We start from the raw sequence: 25,871 nt of genomic DNA, 5'->3' as shown, positions 1-25,871 counted from the left end.
TGGAAAAAAATAGGCAGACTACAAAAATTATTCATATTAAGGGTCACTGATAAATAAGTTGTCCAAGATGTTTAAAACACCTGTGCCATGTTCTTGTAGTCTTTGTATGTTGAAAAAAAAAACAATTAAAAAAACTTTCATACCATTTTCTATAAGAAAAATCAAGTATATAGTGAAATAAAACATTCCAAATATTAAATGAATATAATACATTATTATTTTTATCATCGTCGTCATCATCAATCAATAAAAAAACTACATTTTATTTAGGTTTACTTATATAAAAAATAGCAATTTAAAATAATCTTAAAAACATAATAAAAATGATTGTACATTATTATTATATATTCGTTTTTATTAATAAAAATAATGCCTTGCGCCATAGCTCGTGACCGGAAGAGAAGAGGGGGAGGGGAGGTTAACGTTTTTGATTACAGATTACGAGGACAGATTAATTTAAAAAAAGAAATAGTGCATGGATAAATTATTTATTTTAAACTGTACAGTATTCCATTAAAAATAAGAATTTTAAGTTTTGAGTTCATGGTGACTTTTAAGCGCTGAATTGGCTGCGCATGCGCAGTATGAATAGAGACGCTGCACGCGAGGCCTAGCAACAGCAAACTGTCCTTCTTCTTTTCTCAATGTCGTGTTAATTTAAATAGCATCTTGTATCAGAAGGGAAACAACAAACCAACAAATATGGAGATTGGAACTGAGATCAGCAAGAAAATAAGGGTAAGCCGTTTACACTGCGTATTTGTCACGGTTTAGCATGCTAGCTAATGAATGCTTACTACGCGTCTGTTGTTGCTCGGTTTTAATTTGCGTTTGTTTCATTAAATGTGTTTAGGGTGTTTTTAATGCAGTAAAGAGTTTGTTTTTATTATTATTATTATCGTGTATTTGGAAATCATCGATCTTCACTAACTAGCATAGTGTTTTGTAAAGGACGTTAGGATTAGCATGTAAATACTGTGTTATATGAGCTTTCAGTGCTATGTGATTGTCATCGATACTGTTTTGAACAGGTTTCAGGTGGCAGTTAGTGTTTGTATGTTAAATACTAATGTATCAGTGCAGATAAAGTTTTTAATAATGTTATTTCTTGTTTTTTTCAGACTGCTATCAAAGTAAAGTTGCAGGAGCTCGGCGCTTATGTGGGTAAGAGCTTACTATCATTTATTTTTATTCAACTGCATTGTGTTTTCATCAGTTTTTGTAGTGCACTTGCTACAGAAAAAAACGGTTAAGTCTTGTCATCTGCTCAAAAGGAAGTTCAGCAAACGTTTAAAAGAATCTGCTCACAGTGACACTTACAGCTGATGAACAATTACATTTTCACTCTTGCATCTTGACTGACTTTATATAAGTACTGCGAAGTGTTTGCAGCACAGCTGTATCCATTAAGATATTGTGAAATGTAAAATCAATATAGCTTGAATAAGCTACACATTAAAGGGTTCGTTCACCCAAAAATGAAAATTATGTCATTAATGACTCATCAAACCCGTAAGACCTCAGTTCATCTTCGGAACACAGTTTAAGATATTTTAGATGTAGTCCGAGAGCTTTCTGACCGTCCATTGAAAATGTATGTACGGTATACTGTCCATGTCCAGAAAGGTAATAAAAACATCATCAAAGTAGTCCATGTGACATCAGAGGGTGTGTTAGAATTTGTTAAAGCATCGAAAATACATTTTGGTCTAAAAATAAAAAAAATTATGACTTTATTCAGCATTTTCTTCTCTTCCGGGTCTGTTGTGAGTGCGTTCACAACACTGCAGTGACACCGCTGACGTACAACGCTGATGACGTGTTATCTGGTGCGCCCGAGCTTCGTTTGCAGTCTGAGGGAGACGCACGCTGTATTCAAGCTAACATACATTGTATTTATTTATTTATATATATATTTAAAAAAATGCTTAATAATTCATCATGTCGCGTATGTCCTAATCGCCAAAAACAACCATGGCAACGTAAACGTGCATTACGTCAGCAGCGTCACTGCAGTGCCGTGAATGCGGATTCACAACAGACCCGGAAGAGAAGACAATGCTGAATAAAGTCGTCATTTTTGTTGTTTTTTTTTCAACAAATTCTAACGGAGCCTCTGATGTCACATGGACTACTTTGATGATGTTTTTATTATCTTTCTGGACGTGGACAGTATACCGTACATACATTCTCAATGGAGGGACAGAAAGCTCTCGGACTAAATCTAAAATATCTTAAACTGTGTTCCGAAGATGAACGGAGGTCTTACGGGATTGGAACGACATGAGGGTGAGTCATTAATGACATAATTTAGATTTTTGGGTGAACTAACCCTTTAACATTCAATATGAATAGCATAAAATAAAAATGCAAAAATGAAAATTTGCTGGAAATGTACTCACCTTAGGTCATCCAAGATATAGATACGTTTGTGTCTTAATTGGAACAGATTTGTAGAAATGTAGCATTATATCACCTTCTCATCAGTGGATCCTCTGCAGTGAATGGGTGCCGTCAGAATTAGAGCTGATAAAACATCACCAATAATCCACACACGTCAGTTAACATCTTGTGAAAAGCCGTTTTATGAGTTGAAAAGCTGGAGAAACCAGAAGCAACGGTTTGAAGTTAAAATCGTCTTAATGATAGATTTGTTTCTTACAAAACGCGTAGCTTTTCGCTTCACCAGACGTTAATTGATAAATTGGAATCACGTGGATTTTTGAAATAAAAATGAAAATTACCCAATAATTTACTCACTCTCAAGCCATCCTAGGTGTATATGAGTTTCATCTATCAGACAAATGCAATCGGAGTTATATTATAATGTCCTGGCTCTTCCAAGCTTTATAATGGCAGTGAATGTCTGTTGAGATTCAATAGTCCAATAAAGTGCAACAATCCATCATAAAGTGCTCCACATAACTCCCGAGTGGTTAATAAAGGCCTCCTGAAGCAAACTGATGTATTTGTGTAAGAAAAATATGCGTATTTAAAACTTATATAAACTGTTATCTCTAGCTCCTGCTAACTGGGTTCATTTAAATGAAGTAAATTCTTCCATCCATGCATGTCTAAATGATGTTGTATGATAAACAGGATCTCTATTAAAAATGATTTCTGCATTAATGTGATGTTCACTGACCTTGTTCAGATCAGATTAAATATGTTACCGTGTGTCTCTGTCAGATGAGGAGCTTCCGGATTACATCATGGTCATGGTGGCCAATAAGAAGAACCCAAAGCAGATGGCAGACGACTTGTCCTTGTTTCTAGGCAACAATACCATCAAGTTCACTGTATGGTAGGTGAAAGTCTCCCTATTTACATTGTGATGTAAGAGTCTCTTCTGCTCACCAACAGTAATATTGTGAAATATTATTACAATTTAAAATGACTGTTTTGCATTTTAATATGTTTTGGAATGTAGCCTAATTTATGCCTATTACTCAATACTCCAGTCTTCAGTATCACATGATCCTTCAGAAATCATTCTAATATGCTGGTTTGCTGCTAAAGGAATGTTTCTTATTATTATTATTATTATTATTATCATCATCAATGTTGAAAAGTGTGCTGAGAAAGTAAAAAATAATGCTGTTTGTGTGTGTGTTGTAGGTTACATGGTGTTCTGGACAAGCTACGATCGGTAGCAACTGGTATGTTTCATATTGGGGATCATGTTTACAGTCATGTAACTTTTTGCATTCTGTAGTACATGGTTTTACTTTTTTTTGCATTAAATAATACAATTAATAATAACATAACTCAGTCTAGTATTTAAGCTTTGAATTATATTGTGACCTATTGACTTGAAAATTTGAGTTAAACCATCTGTATCAGTGTTATTTTTAGATTATATTTATATAATATTATCACTTTGTATTAGGATCTATTTCTATCATTTTTAGCCATTTTGTTTTGTGCTTTAGTCGTTTTTATTAGTTTATGTATGTTTAACTTAATTTTATTTTTTGTTTTAGTTTTTGTAGTTTTCCCGTTACTTTTAGTGTCTAAACTTAAACTTATTTTGGTTAGTTGCCAAGGCAAACTGAAATAGCGTTAAGTTAGTTTACCAATGTTTGTATTTGTTTTGCAGAGCCCACATCAATCAGTCCATCCGTTCTAAACCCTGAGATCAGCATCCCAGCAGAGAACAGGAGGGGGGCGGAGCCTCGTGCTCTTGCCGTTTCCAGCTCACGTTCTGATAAGCTGGAGGGGCGTGTCTCAAGCTCCGCCCACGAAAACCGCACCAGGTATTTAATTCCCATGAGTGGATCAGCGAATCGCTGTGAATTTGACTTAATCGCAAATACTGATTATTACAAGCTCACCAGTTTTTATTTTATCTAGAAGAGAGGCTCTTCTGAAAGACCCTCCAGACTCACATCTGCTGTCAAACCGCTGATGGAGGCGTCGGCAGAAGCTGTGATTGACATCAAGCCCGATCTGGATGACGATCTCATTGCCTATGACCCCCTGGAGCAGAGCTTGACCTCTCAGGCTTTATACAGCCGCTCAGCTGCAGACAGGCCACGGCCAGCGCTGGAGTCTTCCAGACAGACTGCAGATGCTTACAGGTCCTCAGACGTCACGAGAGGTCAGGAAAGGTCAGGTTCCAGCCATGGCCGGAGCTACAGGAGCTCAGCGGAGAGCAGCAGGGTGAGTGAATTTCGATGCAGTGGAAGCATCAGTTCAGTCCTGCGCCGATGCTGAAGCTCATCACCTCATTGAATGTCACCCTTCTGGCAGGAACTGTCCCGGAAACGAAAGGCTCCCGTAGCCAGTTCGGTGGTTCGGGTTCACAGAGGTCATGAACGCGGTCAGGAGAGTGATGATCTGAATGAAGAGGAGGATGAAGATGAGGAGGACTACGGTATTGCCAGCAAAGTGTCTCTGCCATTGAAACCTGAGCGCAAGTACGTTCCTCTGTGAAGTAGTGGAAAAGATCTTTTTAGAATATGGTTATTAATAATTGATCGTTTACTCCTCTCAGAAATAGTTTGGTGTTTTGTCTGTGTTTTGCAGGCCTTCCCTCCCACTAGCCAAACAAGCCAACAAAAATCTGATCCTCAAAGCGATCTCAGAAGCTCAGGAATCCATCAACAGGACCACTACATACACAGGTTCACCATATGCATTTAATATTATACCTAATAAGAATTTGTTTAACACAGTGTAGTTATTTACAGAGCCCCACACATGACATGTGAAAAAAATATATATATATATTGTGGCCATGCATAAAGAATTTGTTCCCATGAATGAAGAATCTGTTCCCTCGTTTAAGTTCAATTGTAGCCATGAACTAAGAATTTGTTTCCTTTTTTTAGTAAATTGTGGCTATGGAGTAATAATTCAATTTTGATTTAAGAGAATGAATTAGTGCAACGCAGGTGATTATAGTTAACTAAAACCAAAACTAAAATGAAAACTATAAAAAAAAAAAAAGTGTTACTTGAAATAAACATTAACGGAAATAAAATACATAAAACTTTATATTTCAGCTAGTTGCCAAGGCAACATTTCTCTTTTTAATTTAGTAATTTAATTGGTTCATTTTGATTTAATAGTTTAATTATTTTGACTTGATGTACTAAAATAACTAAAACTATTTATATTCATATAATTGATATTATATATAAATATTTTAAATGTATAAACTCAACATATTTTTTCAAATATATACAAATTGGTGGCCACAGTACATTGTTGTCTGCATATCATGTGTGGGACACTGTTGTTATTAAATATTGAATTGTAACGTGACCTAATGACTTGAAAATGTGAAAATGCTATTTTAGTATTGTTTATATACTGTTGACTTTTTCTTAATATTTTTAATTAGCTTTTTTTTTTTGTAATTTTGTGGTTTTGTCATTATTAGTTTTTTTAAATATAACTTAACAGAAACATTTCTAATATAATCCAATTTTTATAATTATAATAAACATATTTACTGCTAGTAATTTTAGTGATTCAGTCTAAACATATTTCAGTTAAATTTTTGTTTAGTGTAGTATTTTTCCATCTAATATGTCTATTTTCTTTTATATCAGCTTTATTTTAATTAACAGAAACATTTTTAATAGTTGCCATTTTTGTTAGTGATAATAACCCTGGTTCTGTATCCTCTTGTCCAGTTCCCCAGCGGCAGACGGTTCCTGTAGCGCCACGGACACGTTCAGCGAGTGACGAGATGAATAATGCTGCAATCCGATTGGTCCAGGAGCACCTGCACGCTCTCACGCCCCAGGACACGCTGCACAGTAGTGAGTGTCTGTTGCTCAAAGAAATATTGTGTTGACAGAAGGAACAAGAAATCAAACTATAAAGTGATTTCTTTTGTGTTTTGCAGCACAATCTGTAGCTTTAGCATCTCGTCTGCAGTTGGAGATTCCAGAGGAGGACACTCGAGAGCAGCTCAGTGAATACCGTGAGGGATATGATCCTAACTTTGACCTCTGACCTTAAATATATACAACAAAATACCACCATATAAGCATATAAAACAACTGACAAATTAAGAAATATAACAAAACCAAACCTTAATAAAAAAATACAGAAATTAAACAACAAAAAATTAGACCGTTTAGAATATATTTTTGAATATACACTATCATTAAAAAAAATTGGGGTCAGTACAAATGTAATTTTTTTTTAAATAATTTAATACTTTTATTCAACAAGGACACATTAAATTGATCAAAAGTGACAGTAAATACATTTATAATGTTATAAAAGGATTTCTTTTTCAAATAGATTGATTTTCTGTTGAATTTTAAATTCATCAAAGAATCTTTAAAAAAAATAATGTATTAGAGTTTTCACAAAAATATTAATCAGACCAACTGTTTTCAAAATTGATAAAAATAAATGTCTCCTGAGCAGCAAATCAGCATATTTCTGATTTCTGAAGGATCATGTGACACTGAACACTGGAGTAATGATGTTGAAAATTCAGCTTTGATCACAGGAATACATTACATTTTAAAATATATTAAATTGAAAACAATTATTTTAAATTGTAAAAATATTTCACAATATTGCTGTTTTTGCTGTATTTTTTAACAAATTAATGCAAATTTTGAGTATAAGAGACTTCTATAAAAAACTTTTGAACAACAGTGTACTTAATCAGATTTATTTTACATTTTTTTTTATTCAGAGCTGCAGGTTTTAGAGGCGGCGAGACTCAACGCTCTGGACACGCGTTCATTCATCATGAGGAAACCGGAGCTTGAACAGACTCCACCTGTCAGGAGCAGGCTTAGCGCTGTCAATCAAACTGAAGACCCGCCCATCACACCCCGAATGGTGCAGGCCAGGTATGACAGACAGGTTTCAAGCAAAAACAATGTTGAGATCCATATTTTTATGCATATACACTACCATGCAAAAGTTTGTGGTGGGTAAGATTTTTTAAATGTGTGAAAGAAGTCTTATGCTCACCAAGGCTGCATTAATTTAATCAAAAATACAGTAAAAACAGTAATATTGTGAAATATTATTACAATTTAAAATAACTGTTTTCTATTTGAATATATTTTAAAATGTAATTTATTCCTGTGATGCAAAGCTGAATTTTCAGCATCATTACTCCAGTCTTCAGTGTGTCAAGCTCACATCTCATTCTGTTCCTCTGCAGAGAGAGAGCGGAGGTCGTGGAAGCAGCGAGTCCAAAGTTCATCGTGACATTAGATGGAGTTCCCAGTCCGTTAGCAAACCGCACAGATCAGGAGATGGAACCTGAAGACGAGTTCAATACAACCCCTGACTTTCCAGAAAATAATGGACCCAAACCTGCCGTCCACCTCAGACTCGGCACTGACTTTCTAAACACTGGCAGTAAGACGAACGTACTCATGTGTTAGAGCTCTTGTAACTTGTACCACGATAACAGTGTATATATAACAATACATTTATTTTCTATAAAATGTCATATTTATCTGTGCTAATGGATGATATGCCACATTATTTTGTACTAAACCCGGTCCAGTCTTGTAATTGTAGTCATGTGACAGCCTCATTCTCTGTCTTTCTCCTGCAGATAGAGAGTTAAGTGAGGTGGAGGACATGGATGTAGAGCCGGTTCAGACTAAACGACAGAAACTTCCAGAACGCTGCAGGTTTTGGCCTGCGTGCAAGAGTGGAGACGAGTGTGTGTACCATCACCCCAACACACAGTGCAAGTGAGAACAAACTCACACTATAAACCCCACCTAACTCACAGCATGGTGGACTAGTCAACCAACTTATTATTTTTATTCTATTTGATTCGATTTATATTATTTTTATTTTTTTTTCAACTTTTTCTTTTCATTTCTAGTCTAATCTTTTTTTTCTTTTCATTTTGGAATTATTTATTTTTCCCTTTTTGTAACTTACAACAGCTTGTTTTATTTTTCTATATTATTTCATATATTTTATTTTTCCTTTTTTTAAATTTATAATAAGTAATCAACTGACTAGTCTGTTTTATTATTATTTTACCCTTTTTTTTTTCTTTTTCGTTAACTTAGAACTTTTTTTTTTCCCCTTGATATTATTGGTGGTGTTGGAAATTAGTAATTAATAATAAATTAATAATTTGAGACATATCTTTCCATAGTCATACATAGTTATGCATATTATCTAAATATGTTGTTGTTTTTGGTTCTGTTGCAGAATATTTCCCAACTGTAAATTTGGCAACAAGTGTCTGTTCATTCATCCAACTTGTAAGTTTGATTCCAAGTGCACCAAAGCGGACTGTCCTTTCACACACATCAGCCGCAGACTCAACAGCAACCCTACAAGAGCTGGTGTGTAAGACGAAGGTGAAATAAATTGGAATGTGTTATAAATGACTGCTGACGTTTGACCTGTGACCTCTGACCTTGCAGAACCAGCTCCAGCCACCAGCGTGTGCCATTTCTTCCCAGAGTGCAAAAAGCCGGACTGTCCGTTCTATCACCCTAAAGTGAGAATTACATCAGACTGTTTCACTCTGAGGAATTTGTTTGTTTTTATTAAGGTTTAAAAAGTTCAACAACTTTGAAATGTCAGATAAAAACCTGATGTATGTCAACATAAAATCCTCTCATGCTACTGTTCTTATTGTGCATGTTATTCCAAATTTTGAGTTTTATGAACCTAATTTCTATATTTTAATGCATTTTAACTTTTTTAAAAGTAGCTAAATACATTTTTGTTCATATGCCTCAAGTCTCTTGTTTGTTTGTTTTTTGCAGCCGTGTAGATTTGCGGCGCAGTGTAAGCGAGCGGGCTGTACTTTCTACCATCCAGCTGTGGCAGTGCCGCCCAGAAGTGCTCTGAAATGGACCAAAACGCAGAACAGGTACCACAAACTCACAGACGACTGCAGCGAAGCCTTTGAAATGTACCTGTGAATCAAACTTCTGTAAAGAGCTATTGTCTGTGTCTTTTCCCACAGTTGAGAAACACACAAGAGAATGATCACGACTGAGCTGCAGCGTTTCTACGGTTCATGTGGAGCTTTGTCTCTTCTGACGTCATTTGGATCATTTTTGTTGTGCTTTTAAGTTTTTTTTTTTGACTACTTTTTAAAACAAATTGAGTTTTATAAATTGCAAGTTTCTGTAAACTGTTTACAGAATATATTTGGTGTATTAAATGTCAACAATACACACACACACATGAATGTTGTCTTTACTCTGTAAATATGGATCAGAAGCTTTCACAATCACAGCGGTTTTGAAAGCCAAAGTGCGAGACAAACATGCGAGTCAGATTCTTTACTTTCCAGGCTAGAGTTCATGATCTTCAGGGTGGTAAAGTTCACTCATCAAACGGTAAATGTATGACGGAGCGTTCCCACCTATGTTTGAGATGAACAGAGTGATGAGTTCTGGAGGAACGTAGTCAAATACCGGACAGTGAGCGTTGACCTTTGACAAGATCTCACCTGGAAGCAGAAAACAGAAATTTCATGACAAATGTTGCTCACCTTCTTAACAGAACGACTTTACTACTGATACAAAACAAATGTAAAACTAGTTCTTGTAAAGCAGAATCACACTGATTGTCCATAAACAATGTAGATTGAGTTTGATTCTTCATCAGAACAGATCTGGATCCCCTGCAGTGAATGGGTGGCGTCAGAATGAGAGAATTTTGTAAGAGGAGGTTTGTAAGAAACAAACCTATCTTTAAGAGACATTTAATGGACTGGAGTGGTGTTGCAATTTACTACTTTTTTTTTTGATTATTTGTGACAAGACAGCTGATTGGACTATTCTGAATGCAGTCCCATGGACTTACAGAGGATGTGTTGGTGAGCAAGTGATGTAATGCTAAATTTCTCCAAATCTGTTCTGATGAAGACACAAACTCATCTACACTAAACTTTGTTGACAGTTTCAGTTTTGAGTGTGCAATTTATTTGAGGGTTTTTCAACTTTAACCTTAAATCGTATAAGTGTAAAGTCACTTCACAGAAGGAGTAAAATGTTACTGAATGACGTTACCTTCAGTAAAGGGAAGCACTTCATGCGGTGAAACGAATTTATGAAACGTGTCCTCCTCATTAGGAAACTATAACAACAAAGATGCAAGTTAAACCTCAAAAGCAGCATTTACAAGATTTTATCCACTGATGTGAGTTTTACTAAATCGTGTAAAGGGGGTGTCAGATACCTGTGGCGATAGCTTGAACATGGGAGCGCAGACGATGAGGGGAGTCGAATGATGTTTGGCAGCCAGAGCTAGTGTGTGTGTGCCGTTAACTGCCCGCAGACCCCCGTTAGCCAGAACCGTCTGTGTGCCGATGATCACCTGAACAACACATGCAAGTGATTCAGTCAGGTGTTTGAAACATGAGTCTTTGTATTACTAACATGAAACAAAAACAATGTTTTAAATCATAAAACATTTCTAGTTGTGTTAATTTTTTTTTTTGATAGTTAATCTATCTGGATTATTCTTTTGGTGAGTCACACATCAATCTTTTGTTTCACCTTATTGACTCTTGACATTACAGCGAAAATGGCCGCGTCTGGGATGACTGTTGTCTCGATGTCCTCTTTGGAAAGACTTGTGGCCATTTCATGCCCCTGATGGACAAAAAAAGGACAAAAGTTTGTTTAATCAAGTTACTTTGAAGGACCTCAATTTACAACAGCACTAAATACACTTGCTTAAAAAACAGACCAATATGAAGTTAAACTCTTAAAACATTCATATAAAACTTGTTTATAAAAATAGTACTAATAATATAAATAAAATATAAATTATTATTTAGATATTTAATATTTTTTCATATTTATAAAAATTAAATAGTAAAATCTTTTATTAATAAGCATTAATAATATTAAAATGCTTAGTTATTTAACTTTTAGTATAGTATAATTATACAAGTATAATTTAATTATTATTATTAAATAGTAAAAACTAATATGTATTCATTAATAATGACTTTTTATTATTATTACAGTATTATTAAATATAATAATGTTAAATATTAATAATTAAATAGCCATTTAAATTTATCATTATTATCTTATGTATTTATTATTAAATTATAATGTTAAAATATTATGTTATTATTAATACAGTTATTTAATGTTTAATAATATTACATAATGGGTAAACATGACATCTTTGTTAATTCTTGGCTCTCCGTTCTACTATTTGCTAGTGAAGAGAAGTGTTTTCGAGAGCCGCTTTAGTAAGATGCAATGGATGTATATATTTACTCACCTGACAGAAGGGCGCACACTCTGCAACAATGACGTGAAATTTGCGTTTCCGCGCTGCGTCTTTAAGGAAAGCTTCCACTGTTCTGGAGCGGCCGATGGTCATGATCACCTCGTTGGAGTGGATGTGTTCCAGCGCCTGCATGGAGATGTTGTCTGTGGTGCCCTCTAAAAATAAGAGGCATATTTAGCGCTACAAGAACATTTAAAAAGCAAAAGCTTCTGATGATCTGGCATCCATGCATTCTCACCCAGTTCTGTCAGCAGTTCGTTGATGGCTTCAATGACGTTGGCTTTGAGATGAGTGAAGTGCTGTCTGAAGTTGTCCTCGCTGGATCCTCCAGACGTCAGCAGCTTGTGCAGAGACTCCTGTTGATCCGCTTCTTCAGTGCTGCCTCTGGACCTGAGGAGAGACACATGATATCCAGATGATTCAGATAGGTCACCTAAAAATGAAAAATCTGTCATTATTGACTCACTATCATGTTCCAAAACCAGCATGCTGATATTTGTCAGTAAAGCCACACTGTGTAGTTGCCCCTCTAGCGGATGAAGTGTGAAACTGAGCGTTATTTGCGGAGGAACATTGTTTCGGTCGTTACGTGAGTGGTGCTTCGTCTCCGCTATTCTGCGTGCATGAATCTGATGGCACTGGGCTCATCAATAGTAAATGGTCAAATCTGATTGGCTGTCATGTTTCTTCATTTGTCTGAGTGATATTTAAAGAACATGTTTGCCTGTGTGCCAAAAAGAATGCATACAATATTTCAACTTCTTGGATAATACCGTTTTTGTTCACTTTAATGTATTAGTGGAAGAGAAGAGGGAATTTAATTATGAGGGCGAATTTGGATCCAGCATGAGTGTCTCACCTCGCATACTCTTCTCGAATGATCTTCAGCACCCTGCGCACCATGTTACCGACGGTGGTCTCAGACGGCTGTCCTGCTGTCATCCGCCTGCCCTCCTTCCGTATGATTTCCATCAGATCTCCTGAAAAACACACACACACACCAGAGACTTCAAGATCCTGTGAACCAGAGGGTGTCAAACTGGGGTATCCCTATGGGGTCACAAGGAAGTGTTAGAGGGTCAGTGAGAAAAAGTGTCAGTGTGTAAAATAAATAACAAATTTTATATATATATATATATATATATATATATATATATATATATATATATATATATATATATATATATACACACACATAAAGAAAAATTAAAATACATTAATAAAAAATAAATACATTAATAAGTAATGAAAATAGATTAAAATAATAAAATATGGTATTAAAATAACATTTAGATTAAAATAATGAAAAATATATTAAAATAAATAAAATAATATTAAAACAACTTAGAAAACAAAAATGGCATTAATATAAAATTAATATAAAAATGACAATAAAATAAATATTACATTTAAATCTCAATTAAAATTATAAAAATACATTGAAATAAATAAAAAATAGTTAATTACAACTATTAAAATGATTGAATAATTACAATAAATATTTAAAAAATACCAATTTAGTCAAAAGAACAAATAAACAATAAAATATAACAGTACAGTACTACAGTAAGTAGAAAAACAATAATGTAACTCAATAGCAAAATAATAGAATAATATTTTGGACATATTTATAACATTTATTTTTCACCGTATAAGCTGGATCTTTTTTACAAGCAAATATATAACCGCCATTTAAATTTTAGCATGATGGTCATGTTTGGAATATAAAATATGAAAGACTGAAAAGCTCTGCTGTAAACCAGAACCACGTGTAGCGCTAAACAGTGATGTAACTGAAGTCGTGTATCAAGCAAAACAAGGAAGAGCATCTGGAACAGCTCTCGGCTTCTGATTGAGATCAGCGGACAGCGCGCGGGTTCTGATCCGATCTCGAGCTCTCACTCACCGGCGTTGCTCCAGCGGGCCTGCGCGGTGATTCTGCGGAGTAAAGAGGTCGTTTCTCGGGCAGTTTCCGCGGAGCCACGGAGGGACCCTGCCCCGCTGCCGCAGCGCTTCAGCTCGGACAGAAACGCCTCGATTCGCTCGGACAGCTCGGTCTCTTTATCCGCGCCGGGCATTTTCACTGATGTCTCGGTAAAGCGCTGATTCTGAACGAATTTGTGCTGACAGCTTGAGCACTGTCAACGGAACCAGACAGAAACCTCGTCCGGGTCACGAATCCTGCTCTTCTTCTGTTCTTCAGCGGCGAGCAGGACTGTGTTGTAACAGCCCCACCAACCGTCCATAGTTATCAACACTTACTCAAGTATCTTCTGGATTGCTGATGAATAGATTATACAAAACAAACTGGTGCATGCAAAACCCACGAAGTAGCCTATTAAAATATTTTGCATATATTGTATTATTTAGCATTTTAATATATGGCTATATAAAACATGGTGGTTTATGATTGTTATAATACTAAAGTTCATCACTGGTAAGATTTTTTTAATATTTCAGAAAGAAATTGTCTCTTCTGCTTACACTCACTGTCAAAAATACAGTAAAAACTACAGTATTTTAATATAATTATTATTAATATTATTACAATTTAATTTATTCCTGTGATGCAAAGATGAATTTGCAGCATCATTACTTTAGACTTCAGTCACATGATCCTTCAGAAATCATTCTAATATGCTTAAAAAACATTTATTATCAACGTTGAAAACAGTTGTGCTGCTTAATATTTCTGTGGAAGCTGATACATTTTTTCAAGATTCTTTGATAATAGAAAGTTCAAAGGAACAAAAATTATTAGACAGCATTTATTTATTTTTTAACAGTGTTAAGGTATTTACTATCAACTTTGATCAACTTAATGCATCCCTATAAATATATATATGTGAGAGTATATAAAGAAATTTACATATATTTTGCACTGTTTGTTATCATTTTAATATGTTTATGTGGCTAATAAAGCATGCTGAACTATAATTATTATATAGAATATTATGTAGAATTTAGTATTTTTAAGAGTTGGTGTATTTTAACGTTTTTGGTCAAAACATAAATATTTTCATTTTAAGATGTTCAGATTCTCTCATCCAGATGTCAATGTGCTGCTGCACCGAACCTCATTTGTTAGTAACTGACAAACACTCACAATACTTTACTAACAATTTTTATTGAATGACGAGCCAATTATTTTTCCGAAATCCACTTTCACCAAAATTAATTAGAATCAAAAACACTGCCGCTGAAATTTATTGAACACAGGAACAAAAAATTAAACCACTGGCAGCAAAATAATAATAATAAATCTGATCCAAACCCAGGACATGTGTAACCACTATTCCATAAAAGCTTTTGAAAAGAAGAGAAAATGAAAAATGAGTCTAGTTTGATCTGTCAAATACAGGTAGATCCTCTAACAAATCAAACCAGAATTGACGGAGCAGTGATGACATTTATGGACCTTTAACCTCAGGCCCACTGCAAGAGTTCTGTTGGATTGAACATTTATTCAGTCTGTGGAGAGACTAACAATCAACAAATAAAGACTTCTATCACAGATGAACTCACACTTTCCCATAAGAAGCAAACTAAAAGAGATTCTGCTCCACAAAATAAAACTGCTTAAAAATTAGTACATTTCTCGAACCCAGCTTGTAGCTCTGATGTGCGATCGCTCTCTCTTCACTTGCAGTGAGTGGGACTTCATTTCGATAAAACGGCTTTGCATTACCAAACATAAGTCTTTACAGAAATAATACAGACACATCAGTCTACAACCTGTTCATGAGAAACAATCATTCTTTCCAAATAATAGGCGAAACAGATTAAAGTAATAACACACACACACTCACTCAATGACCACAAACTTTCTCTCACAGAAGTGTATCTTTTATCAGTTATAGGGGCTTGTGCTGTCATTTAGTATAAATACAAGAAAAAAAAGGGAAAAAAAACTGGGTGATTTTTTTTCCAAATGATACTGAACAAGCCTGTATCAAAAGTGTACACACACTGAAAGACAATTTGGCCGCCACGCATCAATCTCTTCCCAGAGAATTCCCTGATGCACGTCCACTCCCGATAAACTTCAGGTCACCCGCGGCGACCGGAATAAATCACCGAGGCAAAGCAAAATGTCAGGGGCCGGAGGTTCTGATGTCAGGAAGAAGTTCTGGGTCCCTGATTGTTCAGGCAGAGTTTACTCAATGAGCTTCTTGGCTTTGAAGAAGCGGCGCAGGTAGAAGACCTGCCACGTGGCCAGACCGATCAGACAGCACATGGAGAAGATGCTGAAGTACAGCACGCGCGTGTTGGTGGACTCTGCAAAACACCACAGAACGTCAGAGCTCATGTTGATTCATTTTGCAGACACTTGAACTGCTTGGAGCTGAAACGAAACTTCGGTGGGATGTTGTGTTGGTTCTTACCATTAGTATCTCTCATCTCCTCCTCTCTCTTCTTCATGTAGGCAAAGTCATTGACAATAGACTCTGAAAGATCTTCCAGCCGACGGAGTTCGACTTCCAGGGGCTTCAGTTTTTCAACCTTGGCAATCTGAACAAACGCAGAATAACTTCAGACTGACTAATCAAACCAACAGCTACGAATCTGCCTGGAACAGAAGGTGTAGATAATCTCCAAATGCAATATATATGCTACCGTATTAAAGTCTGGGGTCGGTACGGTTTGTTTTTAAGGAACTTACTTCTCTTATTAAGCAATTAAATTGCATTCAATTGATCAGAAGTGACAGTAAAGACATCTAGAATATTGTAAAAGATTTCTTATTGCAATAAAAGTTAGGTTTTTTTGACTTTCTAGTCATCAAGGAAACCTGACAAAAAATGAGTTGTTCTATAAAAACATTAAGCAGCACAAACATTTTCAACAGTGATGGTAATAAAAGTTTCTTGAATAGCTAATCATCACATCAGAATGATTTCTGAAGGATCATGTGACACTCAATGATGCTGGAAATTCAACTTTGCATCACAGGAATAAATGACATTTAAATGGTAATAATATTTCACAATGTTAACATTTTTAGAGTATTTTTGATCAAATATATAAAGCCTCGGTGAGCAAAGGAAACATCTTTAAAAAAAAAAAAAAAAAAACGCATTAAGAAAATACCGCCCTCAAACTTTTGAGCAACTGAGAGAACCTCCTAATGCAAACAAACCTCTTCGTAATTTTTGGCCTCAACACCGTGCTTCATGTCCAAGTTGATCTGTTGGTCAGGAACTCTTCCAGTTCCTAAATGCAAGAAAAAAAAATCAAATTCAGAACACATAGAGCATATCGGTGCTGATTCAGAATCAGATTTGTATTTACCGACCATCATAGTATCACATTAAGCTGAAAATATGTCAGCCAAGTTGCTATTAAAAAGTCTGCTGATGTGTCAAACACTCACCCATAGGTGACTTGCTCTCGAAGCACACCTCAAACATGTCATAGTCCTCAGTGGTGAAGGCAAACTTGCCTTTGGTTGCCTCTTCTTTCACATAGAGGATGTGTCCGGAGGAGTCTGTGATCTAACAGGACCAAAACATTTGATATTCACCAAAAGCCAAACAGATTATTACATGCTTATTATAAGGAAGGCCATAAATATTGATTTTATCAACACTGCTCAGTGATGTTTAGTTCTATCTTAACCCATGCACACTTTCTGTCTGTGAGTGTGAGAGTAAGACTGACGTGTTACAACTAGACTGAATGAGATACGCCTGGAAACATACTAATACATTCACATTTATTCTTTACACGCGGTGTGTTCCTAAATAAATGCATAACGTCGGTAACACAACTCATCTGATTTATTTAACCAGCTGTTTGTTATTAAAAACGAACTAAACTGAACCATTCAATCACCGTCCAACCAGGAAGCGCCGTGTAGCACAAACATACGGCCTTGCGTTTAAAACACACTTACAAAAACGGTAACTGAAAACTACAATCAGGCGTACAGTAATTGCTGGATATTACTGTAACCACTGTTTTTGTTAAGATTTAAATCGTTAATCCGGTAGATGTGTGGCGTGACGTCACCTTCAGGTTGGTTTTCGTGTTCGGCTGCTCGATGATCTCGTATTCTCCGGTAACGAGCACGTCTTTATGGATCTCCTCCCGTAGACACTTTCTGCTGCGCACCGGCAGGTAAAATGAGATCGACACGACGGACTGAACCACAAACGAGAGCGAGAGCGAGAGAAAGAGCACACGGAACCGCGCCATGACGAGCTAATCGCTCCACTACTGCAGGCCCGGGTCGAGCTGCGCACTGCGCCTGCGCTGATTGCGCTCTGTCTCCGCGCATGCGCACTGACTCTCTGTGAGTCTAGAGCGTCCGCTCGTGGAGACGCAGGGAGTAGCACAGACCTGTACAAACATGTTTTATTCTTTTACTTTTTGAGACGTTTTATGCAATCATTCACAAATCTGTTGTTGATTACAAAGAGAAGATTCAGTGTCACATGGTCCTTCAGAAATCATTCTATTATGCTGATTTGCTGCTCAAGAAACATTTACTATTTGTTATTATCAATGTTAAAAGCAGTTTTGCTGCTGGAAACCATGATACCACTCAAGCATTTGTTGTAAGATTTAAAAAAAGAGAGAGAGAAATTAATAATTTTATTCATCGTACATTAAAGTGATGAAACTTGAGTGAAGACATTTAAAATGTTTCAAAGGATTTCTGTTTAATAAATGCTTTAATACAGCAAAACTGTTTTCGGCATTGATAAGAATCAGAAATGTTTCTTGAGCATCAAATCAAATTGTAATGATTTCTGAAGAATCACATGACACTGAAGACTGTAATAATGATGCTGAAAATTCAGCTTTGCGTCACAGGAATAAATACCATGTTATGTATTAAAATAGAAAACTTTTTTATTGTAAAAAATATTTCACAGTATTGCTGTTTTTACTTTATTTTGATCAAATAAATGCAGCCTTGATGAGCAGATTTATTGCATGCAAGATCATTAATAACTAATGTTTTCAAACTTTTGGCAGGACCTTTAATAATACAAATTCTACTTTTATTATATTCTATATTATTAATTATTATCATGATTATTAAATGCAGCTTCTTATTTTTACAGGACAAGTATGTATATTTTAACAATATAAGATATATATTTTAATGTGCTAAAATATATATATTTTTAATAACAAGTGCCGGGGGCGTGGCTTGGGGCCTTTTTGTCTCTAAGCTGATCACATGCTTCATTTTAGGGGGGCCTTGGCTTTTGGGGGCTCAAGGCAGTCACCTACCTTGGCCTAACATTTTTAAAATTGCGTATTAATAAATGTTCAACTTTTGATTATTGTTGATGCCTCTAGTAATTAAGTGTCTGATTTTTAATTTACAGCATATTTTGGGTTTATTTTAAGAGCGCTATATAGTATTTTTAAACAATAGTTAAGTTAAATAAAACTACCCAGAAGGCTGGATTAAACATTTAACCCAACTGCTGGGTCAAAACAACCCAGTCGCTGGTTTGTCCATATTTTACCCAGCGCTGGGTTTTTAACCCAGTATTTGTTAGAGTATATAGTGCTTGCTGTCAGATATATGGTTTCACTGAGTGAGTTGTTGAATGTTAAATGAAGTGTTTTTTAATGGAAAAAGACTAATTTCAACGTTGAAAACATGCACTGTGACACTACTGTGACTGAAGATTTTATTTTTAAGTGTTATGATATTGTGACCTGTGCATTATCAACAATTACTTTTGTATTTATTTATTTACTAGATTACAGTCATAAATATTTAAATGTAAATTTATTTTGTTTATTTTGGTTAGAAAGTGCCCTCATAAAGGTACAAATACCCCTGAAAAATAACATATTTATTTTTTCAGATTTTGTTGCACTATATTTTTGGTCCCCTTGTGAGAGGTCTTTTCATTTACACAATATTATCAACCTGCTTAGGTAACTTTGGAGATTTGGTCATAACAGACCAATTAAAAAGTATTCAGTTCATTGCATTCGTCATCAGTTTTCATGCACATAAAAATCATTTATTAGAACTGCAGATTTGCTCTCTCTGCACATCAAACAGTGTCTATTAAATTGTCATTCACTCCTGACAAGAACCACCCACTAAGGCTTGTACTTCTGACCTACATGTAAACTGGCCAACCTTTGATAAAAAGTTACAGCAGCTGCTTCAGGTATCTTTAAATTACTGTATAACTTATCACTATAATACCAAATTTACCTTTTGTCAAACTATGTTATTTGTTACTGAGCACTGTCACTGTGAAGCAACAAATATAGATATTAATCATAGAATTATATGCAGTCTTCCTAGGACACCCATGCATGTAGAGAGATTATATGAAAAGTTTTGTTAGCATGGTCATAGTCCATAAGAACAGCTTTTTCCTTCCTTACTGAAAGAATCAGTCATTTGGAAAGAACTGATTGAATAAATGACTCGACTCACTTATTAAAACAGTCGCTTGCAGCCATCTTTACTGGAAATTTTTGTTTCATTTAAAAGTATCATTGTGGGTTTTTTTCTCTATTTTTTTCATATTTCTATATTCCAGTTTTCATATTTAACAAATTTCTGCAAATTGAAAGTGCAGTGTAAATGCATGTACAAGTGCTATAAAATAAAAAATAGTGTATACGATGGTTAATTAGGCCTATACTTTGATTAGTTGTGTCCAATCTTTTAGATTTTTCATGTACACGTTATAAATAATGGATTTCTTTCATGTTGTAGACACCAGGTTATGAGTGTTGAGTAGGTTGGACACTAGGTGGTGCTTTGGTGTGATTTTCACTATAAGCTACTGTCACACAACGCAAGGAAATTCTTTTTAAAAGAAACAGTCAATCAGCGGAAGTTATGAGCAGCGTGTAAGTGTATTTATTTTCTTATTGAGACCCCAGAGGAAAGAAAAATCAAAAGAGAGATCGCAAATATTTCTCCTAGACAGAAATGAGGTTACTTTAAGATTGAACGGAGATTTTTGCTTCAGTTGATTTCTCACTTTTGAATCATTTGAGTGCATAGGATGTTATATGGGATATATATATATATATATATATATATATATATATATATATATATATATATATATATATATATATATATATATATACACACTGTATATAAATGTACCATTTTTGGAAATAAAGAATCATCTTATGATTTACAGTGAAACACTGTAAAAAGACATTCTTAATAGATGCAAATTTACATTTCATGTAATTTTACAGTAAAATATAGTTAAGTGTAAACTTACCTGTAAACTGACATTCCCAGGATTCCCTGCATGACACTTTTGTGTGACGCATTTGATGGTATTTAAATAATTGTTTAATAATGTTTATTCATTGTTTTAGTTTCATGTGTGTTACCATTATGGTATTTTGCAATATTTTTGTGTGTGGTAATGACACTGTGCACTTTCTATATTAATATTTACCTCCGCTTGTGGAAAGGCTACTTGTGATTAACTTTGATTTTTCTTTGTGCTTTCTCTTTCGTTATTATGTTGGTTGTTAGTTCATATTAAAGGTACAAAACAGGTTTTATTAGCAGTGTGGCCTTGATTTACCAATTTAAAATGTAATTATGCTATGTACATTTTGCAGATTGTGCTGTAAATATGATTTATTTTTGATGTATTTTCTAGCATATTCTGACAACAACAGCTGCCAGGTCTTTTTTCTGTAAAAATGAAAGGATTCTTTTTTACAGTGAAGGCTTTGTGGACTTTAGATCATGTATGGAGTCATGTGATTATACAGACAGCTTATCATATTTATTAGTGTGTATGATCTCTGGGTGAAAGGTTGTCCGGTGTAAACTTAGTATTAAATCTGCCTACTATCAATATCCAGTTGTGACTTTATAACAGCTGTTATAAACGTGTCTTCATCTAAATAATCACTCTTCTTGTGCCTTAGTTTGGTATTTATCCACCAGATGATGTAGAAAATGGTGGAAATCCATCTGTGTGTCTCTATCAGTGAGGGAGCAGTGCATTATGGTCTATCTTTAGCCTGGATTCTCTCTGCCTTTTTTCCGTTTTCTCCAGCTTTTTTTCCTCTGCTCTCCAGCATACGTTGCCTGTCTGTTTCCTCCCCTGGGCTGCAGCATCGACGCAGGTCGGCGTCACCGTGTGCTAATTTTACTGCTGTTGATGCTGATGGTGAAGGCAGTGCACCTGCTATTTCTGTCTCTGCCTCTCTCTGGAGTCTGCCAATTGTATTAATAGACAGGGAATTATTACGTACTACGTGATTTCACGTCAGGGCCACTATCTCACTGACTGGCTGTGTCTGTTGTTGGAGATACAAAGTGGTAGTTTTGAGCTTTTCCTTTTTAAATGCAATGCTTAACATTTTATTCAGTCTTGCACAAGAATTTCATTTTGTTCTGCCAGTATCTTTCTTTTCCTCATTTTTTTAAATAATTTTAATAGCCACTGACTGAATTTAACAGTAAATCAGCATAAAAGGTAAGAAAATCCTCACTTTCTTGAGGGCACTTGTTGTTAATTGTGCAACCGCAATAAGGGTGAAACAGGAAGGAAGTGACCCAAACGTAATGGCGTGATTGCGTCACAGTCTCTTACGCACGCGAACAACATAATTTCCGCTGTAATTTCTTAAGACAGCAATATATTCTAGATAAAGTAATGCAAACTAATCACATGGGCTCTGATTACTGGTTAAGATTAATCTTGACAGATTTATGATTTATTCAGATCCACGATTTGGTGTTTATCAGTATGTGTGATCACCCAAAACACACAGCATCATAGTTTAAACATTAATAGGAAATCTTTATGCCTCATCCACCCTTAAGGTGTGGTTTGATTCATATAGTTCATTCTCAGGCCAAAACATTACCATGGAAAGATTGTGAATGTTACTAGTCTACAGGAACTTACTAGTTACCGAGTCAGTGCGTATTTGTTTTTTATATATATATATATATATATATATATATATATGTGTCTCTGTGTGTGTGTGTGTATAAATTTTTTTTTGTTTTGTTGTTTTTCTCACCAAGACAGCATTTATTTGATCAAAACTTCACTGTTTGAAAAAAAAAAAAAAAAAGTCTACAATTATGATATATTATTACTATCTGAAATAACGGTTTTGCAATTGAATATTTTGACATATAATTTGTTATAAGTTATAAATGTCTTTAGTTTCACATCTGATCAATTAATACATCCTTGCTTAATAAAAATACATTTAAAAAAAATGATAATGTACTTGAGGCATGTGAAGTCCCATCAATAACTTTTGCTTATAAAACAACAAACAGTGAGCTCACATGAACACAAACAAATCATTTTTGGTACATTTAATATTTATTGTGTCTAGTTTTGCAAACAATTCGCAAGTTCACACTTCAGTACAAAAATAAAAATCCCATAAATTAAACAGACTACGTTTTCACAGAAAACTTCATACTTGGACGTTAGACCATTTAATGCAATGGTTATGCAGCACACATTTGAGTAAATAAAATGTACACATTCAGAAATCAACCATAAAGGCAAAACATATCAGTTCTCTATTGCTCAGAACACACTAATACAACAATTCAAATCTAGCACCTGTAAACTAAAAAAAAAAACTATTATTAGTTTAACTTAATATTAACTATATATCATTAATGCAAAATCAGTTAATCCATGCTTATCTTGCTACATTTGGCAGGCATGTATGGTTCAGATAAATATAGGAAGCAATAACGATTGCTTGATATAGTCAGTTCCATAGCCCTGCAATACCATTTTATCTCAAGTTGTGTGTCCGAAATAGAAATTCAAAGTGTCTATAGTGAATTCTCAAAGAGTGAGGAGGGTTGGAGAATTCAAGGAGTCGGATGATTGGTCGTTGCTGCTACTGCCCCGCCGGTGGACAGGCCCACAGCTGGGGAAGACGTCGTTTTCTGGGTAGTTGAACATAAAGGAAGACGTATAGGTGGTGCAGGCCGGAGTGCAGGTGACGACGGGCGTGCAAAGGGGCTCCAGGTCGTTGTTTGCAGCTGTGTAGAGCGGCTCCCAGTCTTGAGCGTACAGAGAGCTAGACAGGTCCACATCGGGGACCGAGCGAGCCGTTTCCAGCTCAGCTTTGGCCAAGAGCTCCAGAGACTCCTCCAGGGTGGGCTCCAGGTCTGAGATCTTCACCGTGGAGCCGAAGCTGTCGGTGGTGGCCGTGCTGGAGAACAGCGAGCTGCTGGAAGAGGTCGTAACCGCTGCGTTTAGTGTGGAGACCACTGAGGTAGTGATGCTGTGGATCTCAGGGACCGAATCGGAGGGGATGGGGGAGACGGAGCTGGCTGACATCTCGGCGGGGATCTTGCAGATGGGTTTGTGTGCGGCGAGGATGAACTCTAACCTCTCTTTCTCTTTGAGCAGGTTGGCGATGTCATTTTGAAGGGCGGATTTCTCATCCTCAAGTTGGTCAGTTTCCTGTTTTAGGAAAAACAAATACCGTCAGATTGATAGACACTAAACATGAGCTTTCAAACTATGCTATATGACGCGTTTTCACAAAGATCTGCAAAATACTTACAGCTTGCAGCGTATCGGTGAGCTCTCGTCTTCGGTTGCGGCATTTTGCGGCAGCCATCTTATTTCGCTCACGACGGACTCTTTTCTTCTCTTCCTCCTCTGGAGAAATCTGTGGAAGCAATGACAGGGAAAAATTACTTTGTGAACTGTGTGAACTAAGAAACAGATACAGTAGGTGCATTGGCTGATCAGTCATTAAAACAAACTCAGTTGCATTGTTTACCTGCTCAGCTCTGGCTCTCTTGTTGGAGTTGGGGGATCTAGTTGCAGTGACCCTCATTTTGGAGTAAGGGTCTGGGTTGTAAGATCGAGCTCCGCCGTTGGAGGGCGCAACAGATGAAACCATGGACTGGACCATCCACTGCAGGTCCGGGCATGAAGAGATCGCGGTCACGGTCGGCACGAAAGAGGCACTTGAGACACTCAGGTCTGTGAACTCCTGAAATGCAAATAAGAAATCATTTAATATATGCCAGATATTGTATATTATTAAAAATGTATATTTTATCAATATTTAAAAAAAAAAACAAACATATCACATTATAAAAAAAATATACTATAAAAACACATTCTCATAAAAAAAAAGAAACATTTATTTTTTAGTTAAAATTCTTATTACTCACAATTTGAACACTATACATGAACTATAAAACAAATTATCACTTAAGCTGAATAATTATAAACGAATTATACCTGAGTCTGGTTGAGCGGGTAATACGCGACGCTCTCGCCGCTCGGCGACGCCGTGCTGCACCGGGAAGACGCGTCACAATCGGCGTTAAGGCTGGTGAACATCATCCTGTCCAAAGTCGAGAAGCACGAGCTATCCAGCGCTAATATATCCAGAAAGTTAGAGAGGTTTCAAAAGCCGCGGTCTGCTAGTTCCGTGTTCGTCTGCTGTTCTTCTCTCTGTCTGTCTGTATCCAAAGTTTGACTGCTACAGCGCTCGCGGGGTTTATATGGCAGTCTGTGACTGACGTCAACAGGAGGGCGGTGCGACGCCCTGCCAGTGTTTGCATAGAAACATTAGAAAACACGTCTTCGGGAACGCGTTTTGCCGGATATGTAACCAATACATAACCCATACAAACTTATAAGCTTAATACATAACAAAATATTTGCAAAAACGTTCGTAGATGAACGTTCTGAATGAAAACGAAGCGGAATACATGACGTTCCATAGCAGGGTATCCCACGACGTCATTTACCTTATATGGAAAACATCCTGAAGAGGCGGAGTGGTGATGGGAAATACTCTGTACAGTGTAAAGCATTATGTAAAGATACTTCGAGAATAGCCTACTTCATTGTTTTCGTAAACAATTTATAAACTACAGCAGTATTAAATTATACTAACAGTTCTGATGTCACCGCATTATTATGCTATATGCTGTATAAATGCAGTTTGTGTAATTACATTAAATTCATATCATTTTACTGCAAAACAATTTAATTCAAACTCCAAATGCTTTTTAATAACAGACAAGTTCAAGCTATGTTTACCTGACACTTAATGTTTTTAGATTTCATACTTTCTGCGAAGCACAGACCATTGATGGCCTCGGCTGTGTTTGTGTCTCTGAGCACTGAAAGGCGTGTCTAAAG

At 35.9% G+C, this 25,871-nt stretch overlaps 4 protein-coding genes across 4 annotated transcripts; 1 reads left to right on the top strand and 3 right to left on the bottom strand.

The window, feature by feature from the left end:
* Nucleotides 1-422: 422 nt before the first annotated feature.
* Nucleotides 423-9,656, top strand: LOC109103794 (zinc finger CCCH domain-containing protein 14-like). Its single transcript, XM_042778307.1, has 17 exons — nucleotides 423-738; nucleotides 1,122-1,164; nucleotides 3,190-3,304; nucleotides 3,619-3,659; nucleotides 4,100-4,256; nucleotides 4,356-4,662; nucleotides 4,753-4,919; nucleotides 5,029-5,126; nucleotides 6,144-6,272; nucleotides 6,359-6,436; nucleotides 7,169-7,328; nucleotides 7,649-7,848; nucleotides 8,051-8,192; nucleotides 8,668-8,804; nucleotides 8,886-8,962; nucleotides 9,234-9,340; nucleotides 9,437-9,656. The coding sequence occupies exons 1-17, from the start codon at nucleotides 703-705 to the stop codon at nucleotides 9,438-9,440; spliced, it is 1,998 nt and encodes a 665-aa protein (XP_042634241.1). The 5' UTR covers nucleotides 423-702; the 3' UTR covers nucleotides 9,441-9,656.
* eif2b2 (eukaryotic translation initiation factor 2B, subunit 2 beta) lies at nucleotides 9,657-13,927 on the bottom strand. Its single transcript, XM_042778309.1, has 8 exons — nucleotides 13,637-13,927; nucleotides 12,590-12,710; nucleotides 11,969-12,120; nucleotides 11,722-11,885; nucleotides 10,980-11,075; nucleotides 10,660-10,797; nucleotides 10,491-10,557; nucleotides 9,657-9,928 (listed from the first exon to the last, which is right to left on the bottom strand). Exons 1-8 carry the CDS (start codon nucleotides 13,806-13,808, stop codon nucleotides 9,771-9,773), a joined length of 1,068 nt encoding a protein of 355 aa, XP_042634243.1. The 5' UTR covers nucleotides 13,809-13,927; the 3' UTR covers nucleotides 9,657-9,770.
* A 911-nt stretch (nucleotides 13,928-14,838) lies between these two features.
* LOC109103795 (transmembrane emp24 domain-containing protein 10-like) lies at nucleotides 14,839-18,008 on the bottom strand. Its single transcript, XM_019117142.2, has 5 exons — nucleotides 17,743-18,008; nucleotides 17,105-17,225; nucleotides 16,871-16,944; nucleotides 16,116-16,242; nucleotides 14,839-16,008 (listed from the first exon to the last, which is right to left on the bottom strand). The coding sequence occupies exons 1-5, from the start codon at nucleotides 17,926-17,928 to the stop codon at nucleotides 15,887-15,889; spliced, it is 630 nt and encodes a 209-aa protein (XP_018972687.1). The 5' UTR covers nucleotides 17,929-18,008; the 3' UTR covers nucleotides 14,839-15,886.
* Nucleotides 18,009-23,035: 5,027 nt separating this feature from the next.
* On the bottom strand, nucleotides 23,036-25,209 carry LOC109103799 (proto-oncogene c-Fos-like). The gene is made up of 4 exons (XM_042778305.1): nucleotides 24,960-25,209; nucleotides 24,490-24,705; nucleotides 24,268-24,375; nucleotides 23,036-24,164 (listed from the first exon to the last, which is right to left on the bottom strand). Exons 1-4 carry the CDS (start codon nucleotides 25,062-25,064, stop codon nucleotides 23,538-23,540), a joined length of 1,056 nt encoding a protein of 351 aa, XP_042634239.1. The 5' UTR covers nucleotides 25,065-25,209; the 3' UTR covers nucleotides 23,036-23,537.
* Nucleotides 25,210-25,871: the final 662 nt, after the last annotated feature.

This window comes from Cyprinus carpio, chromosome A20, assembly GCF_018340385.1.
Source record: "Cyprinus carpio isolate SPL01 chromosome A20, ASM1834038v1, whole genome shotgun sequence".
Classification (NCBI taxonomy): Eukaryota; Metazoa; Chordata; class Actinopteri; order Cypriniformes; family Cyprinidae; genus Cyprinus; species Cyprinus carpio.
This window is presented reverse-complemented; position numbering and strand designations above follow the sequence as displayed.

Excerpts from the sequence above, each read along its gene's own strand:
- LOC109103794 (XM_042778307.1), top strand. The coding sequence starts at position 703 with ATGGAGATTGGAACTGAGATCAGCAAGAAAATAAGG. Across the intron at positions 4,257-4,355 it reads GCCCACGAAAACCGCACCAG|GAGAGGCTCTTCTGAAAGAC; the intron begins GTATTTAATTCC and ends TTTTATCTAGAA. Across the intron at positions 6,437-7,168 it reads AGAGCAGCTCAGTGAATACC|AGCTGCAGGTTTTAGAGGCG; the intron begins GTGAGGGATATG and ends TTTTTTATTCAG.
- eif2b2 (XM_042778309.1), bottom strand. The coding sequence starts at position 13,808 with ATGCCCGGCGCGGATAAAGAGACCGAGCTGTCCGAGCGAATCGAGGCG. Across the intron at positions 11,886-11,968 it reads CGAACTGCTGACAGAACTGG|AGGGCACCACAGACAACATC; the intron begins GTGAGAATGCAT and ends TCTTATTTTTAG. Across the intron at positions 9,929-10,490 it reads AGTGCTTCCCTTTACTGAAG|GTGAGATCTTGTCAAAGGTC; the intron begins GTAACGTCATTC and ends TTCTGCTTCCAG.
- LOC109103795 (XM_019117142.2), bottom strand. The coding sequence starts at position 17,928 with ATGGCGCGGTTCCGTGTGCTCTTTCTCTCGCTCTCGCTCTCGTTTGTG. Across the intron at positions 17,226-17,742 it reads ACACGAAAACCAACCTGAAG|ATCACAGACTCCTCCGGACA; the intron begins GTGACGTCACGC and ends TGGTCCTGTTAG. Across the intron at positions 16,945-17,104 it reads CGAGAGCAAGTCACCTATGG|GAACTGGAAGAGTTCCTGAC; the intron begins GTGAGTGTTTGA and ends TCTTGCATTTAG.
- LOC109103799 (XM_042778305.1), bottom strand. The coding sequence starts at position 25,064 with ATGATGTTCACCAGCCTTAACGCCGATTGTGACGCGTCTTCCCGGTGC. Across the intron at positions 24,706-24,959 it reads ACCCGCTCAACCAGACTCAG|GAGTTCACAGACCTGAGTGT; the intron begins GTATAATTCGTT and ends TTTGCATTTCAG. Across the intron at positions 24,376-24,489 it reads AGAGAGCCAGAGCTGAGCAG|ATTTCTCCAGAGGAGGAAGA; the intron begins GTAAACAATGCA and ends TTGCTTCCACAG.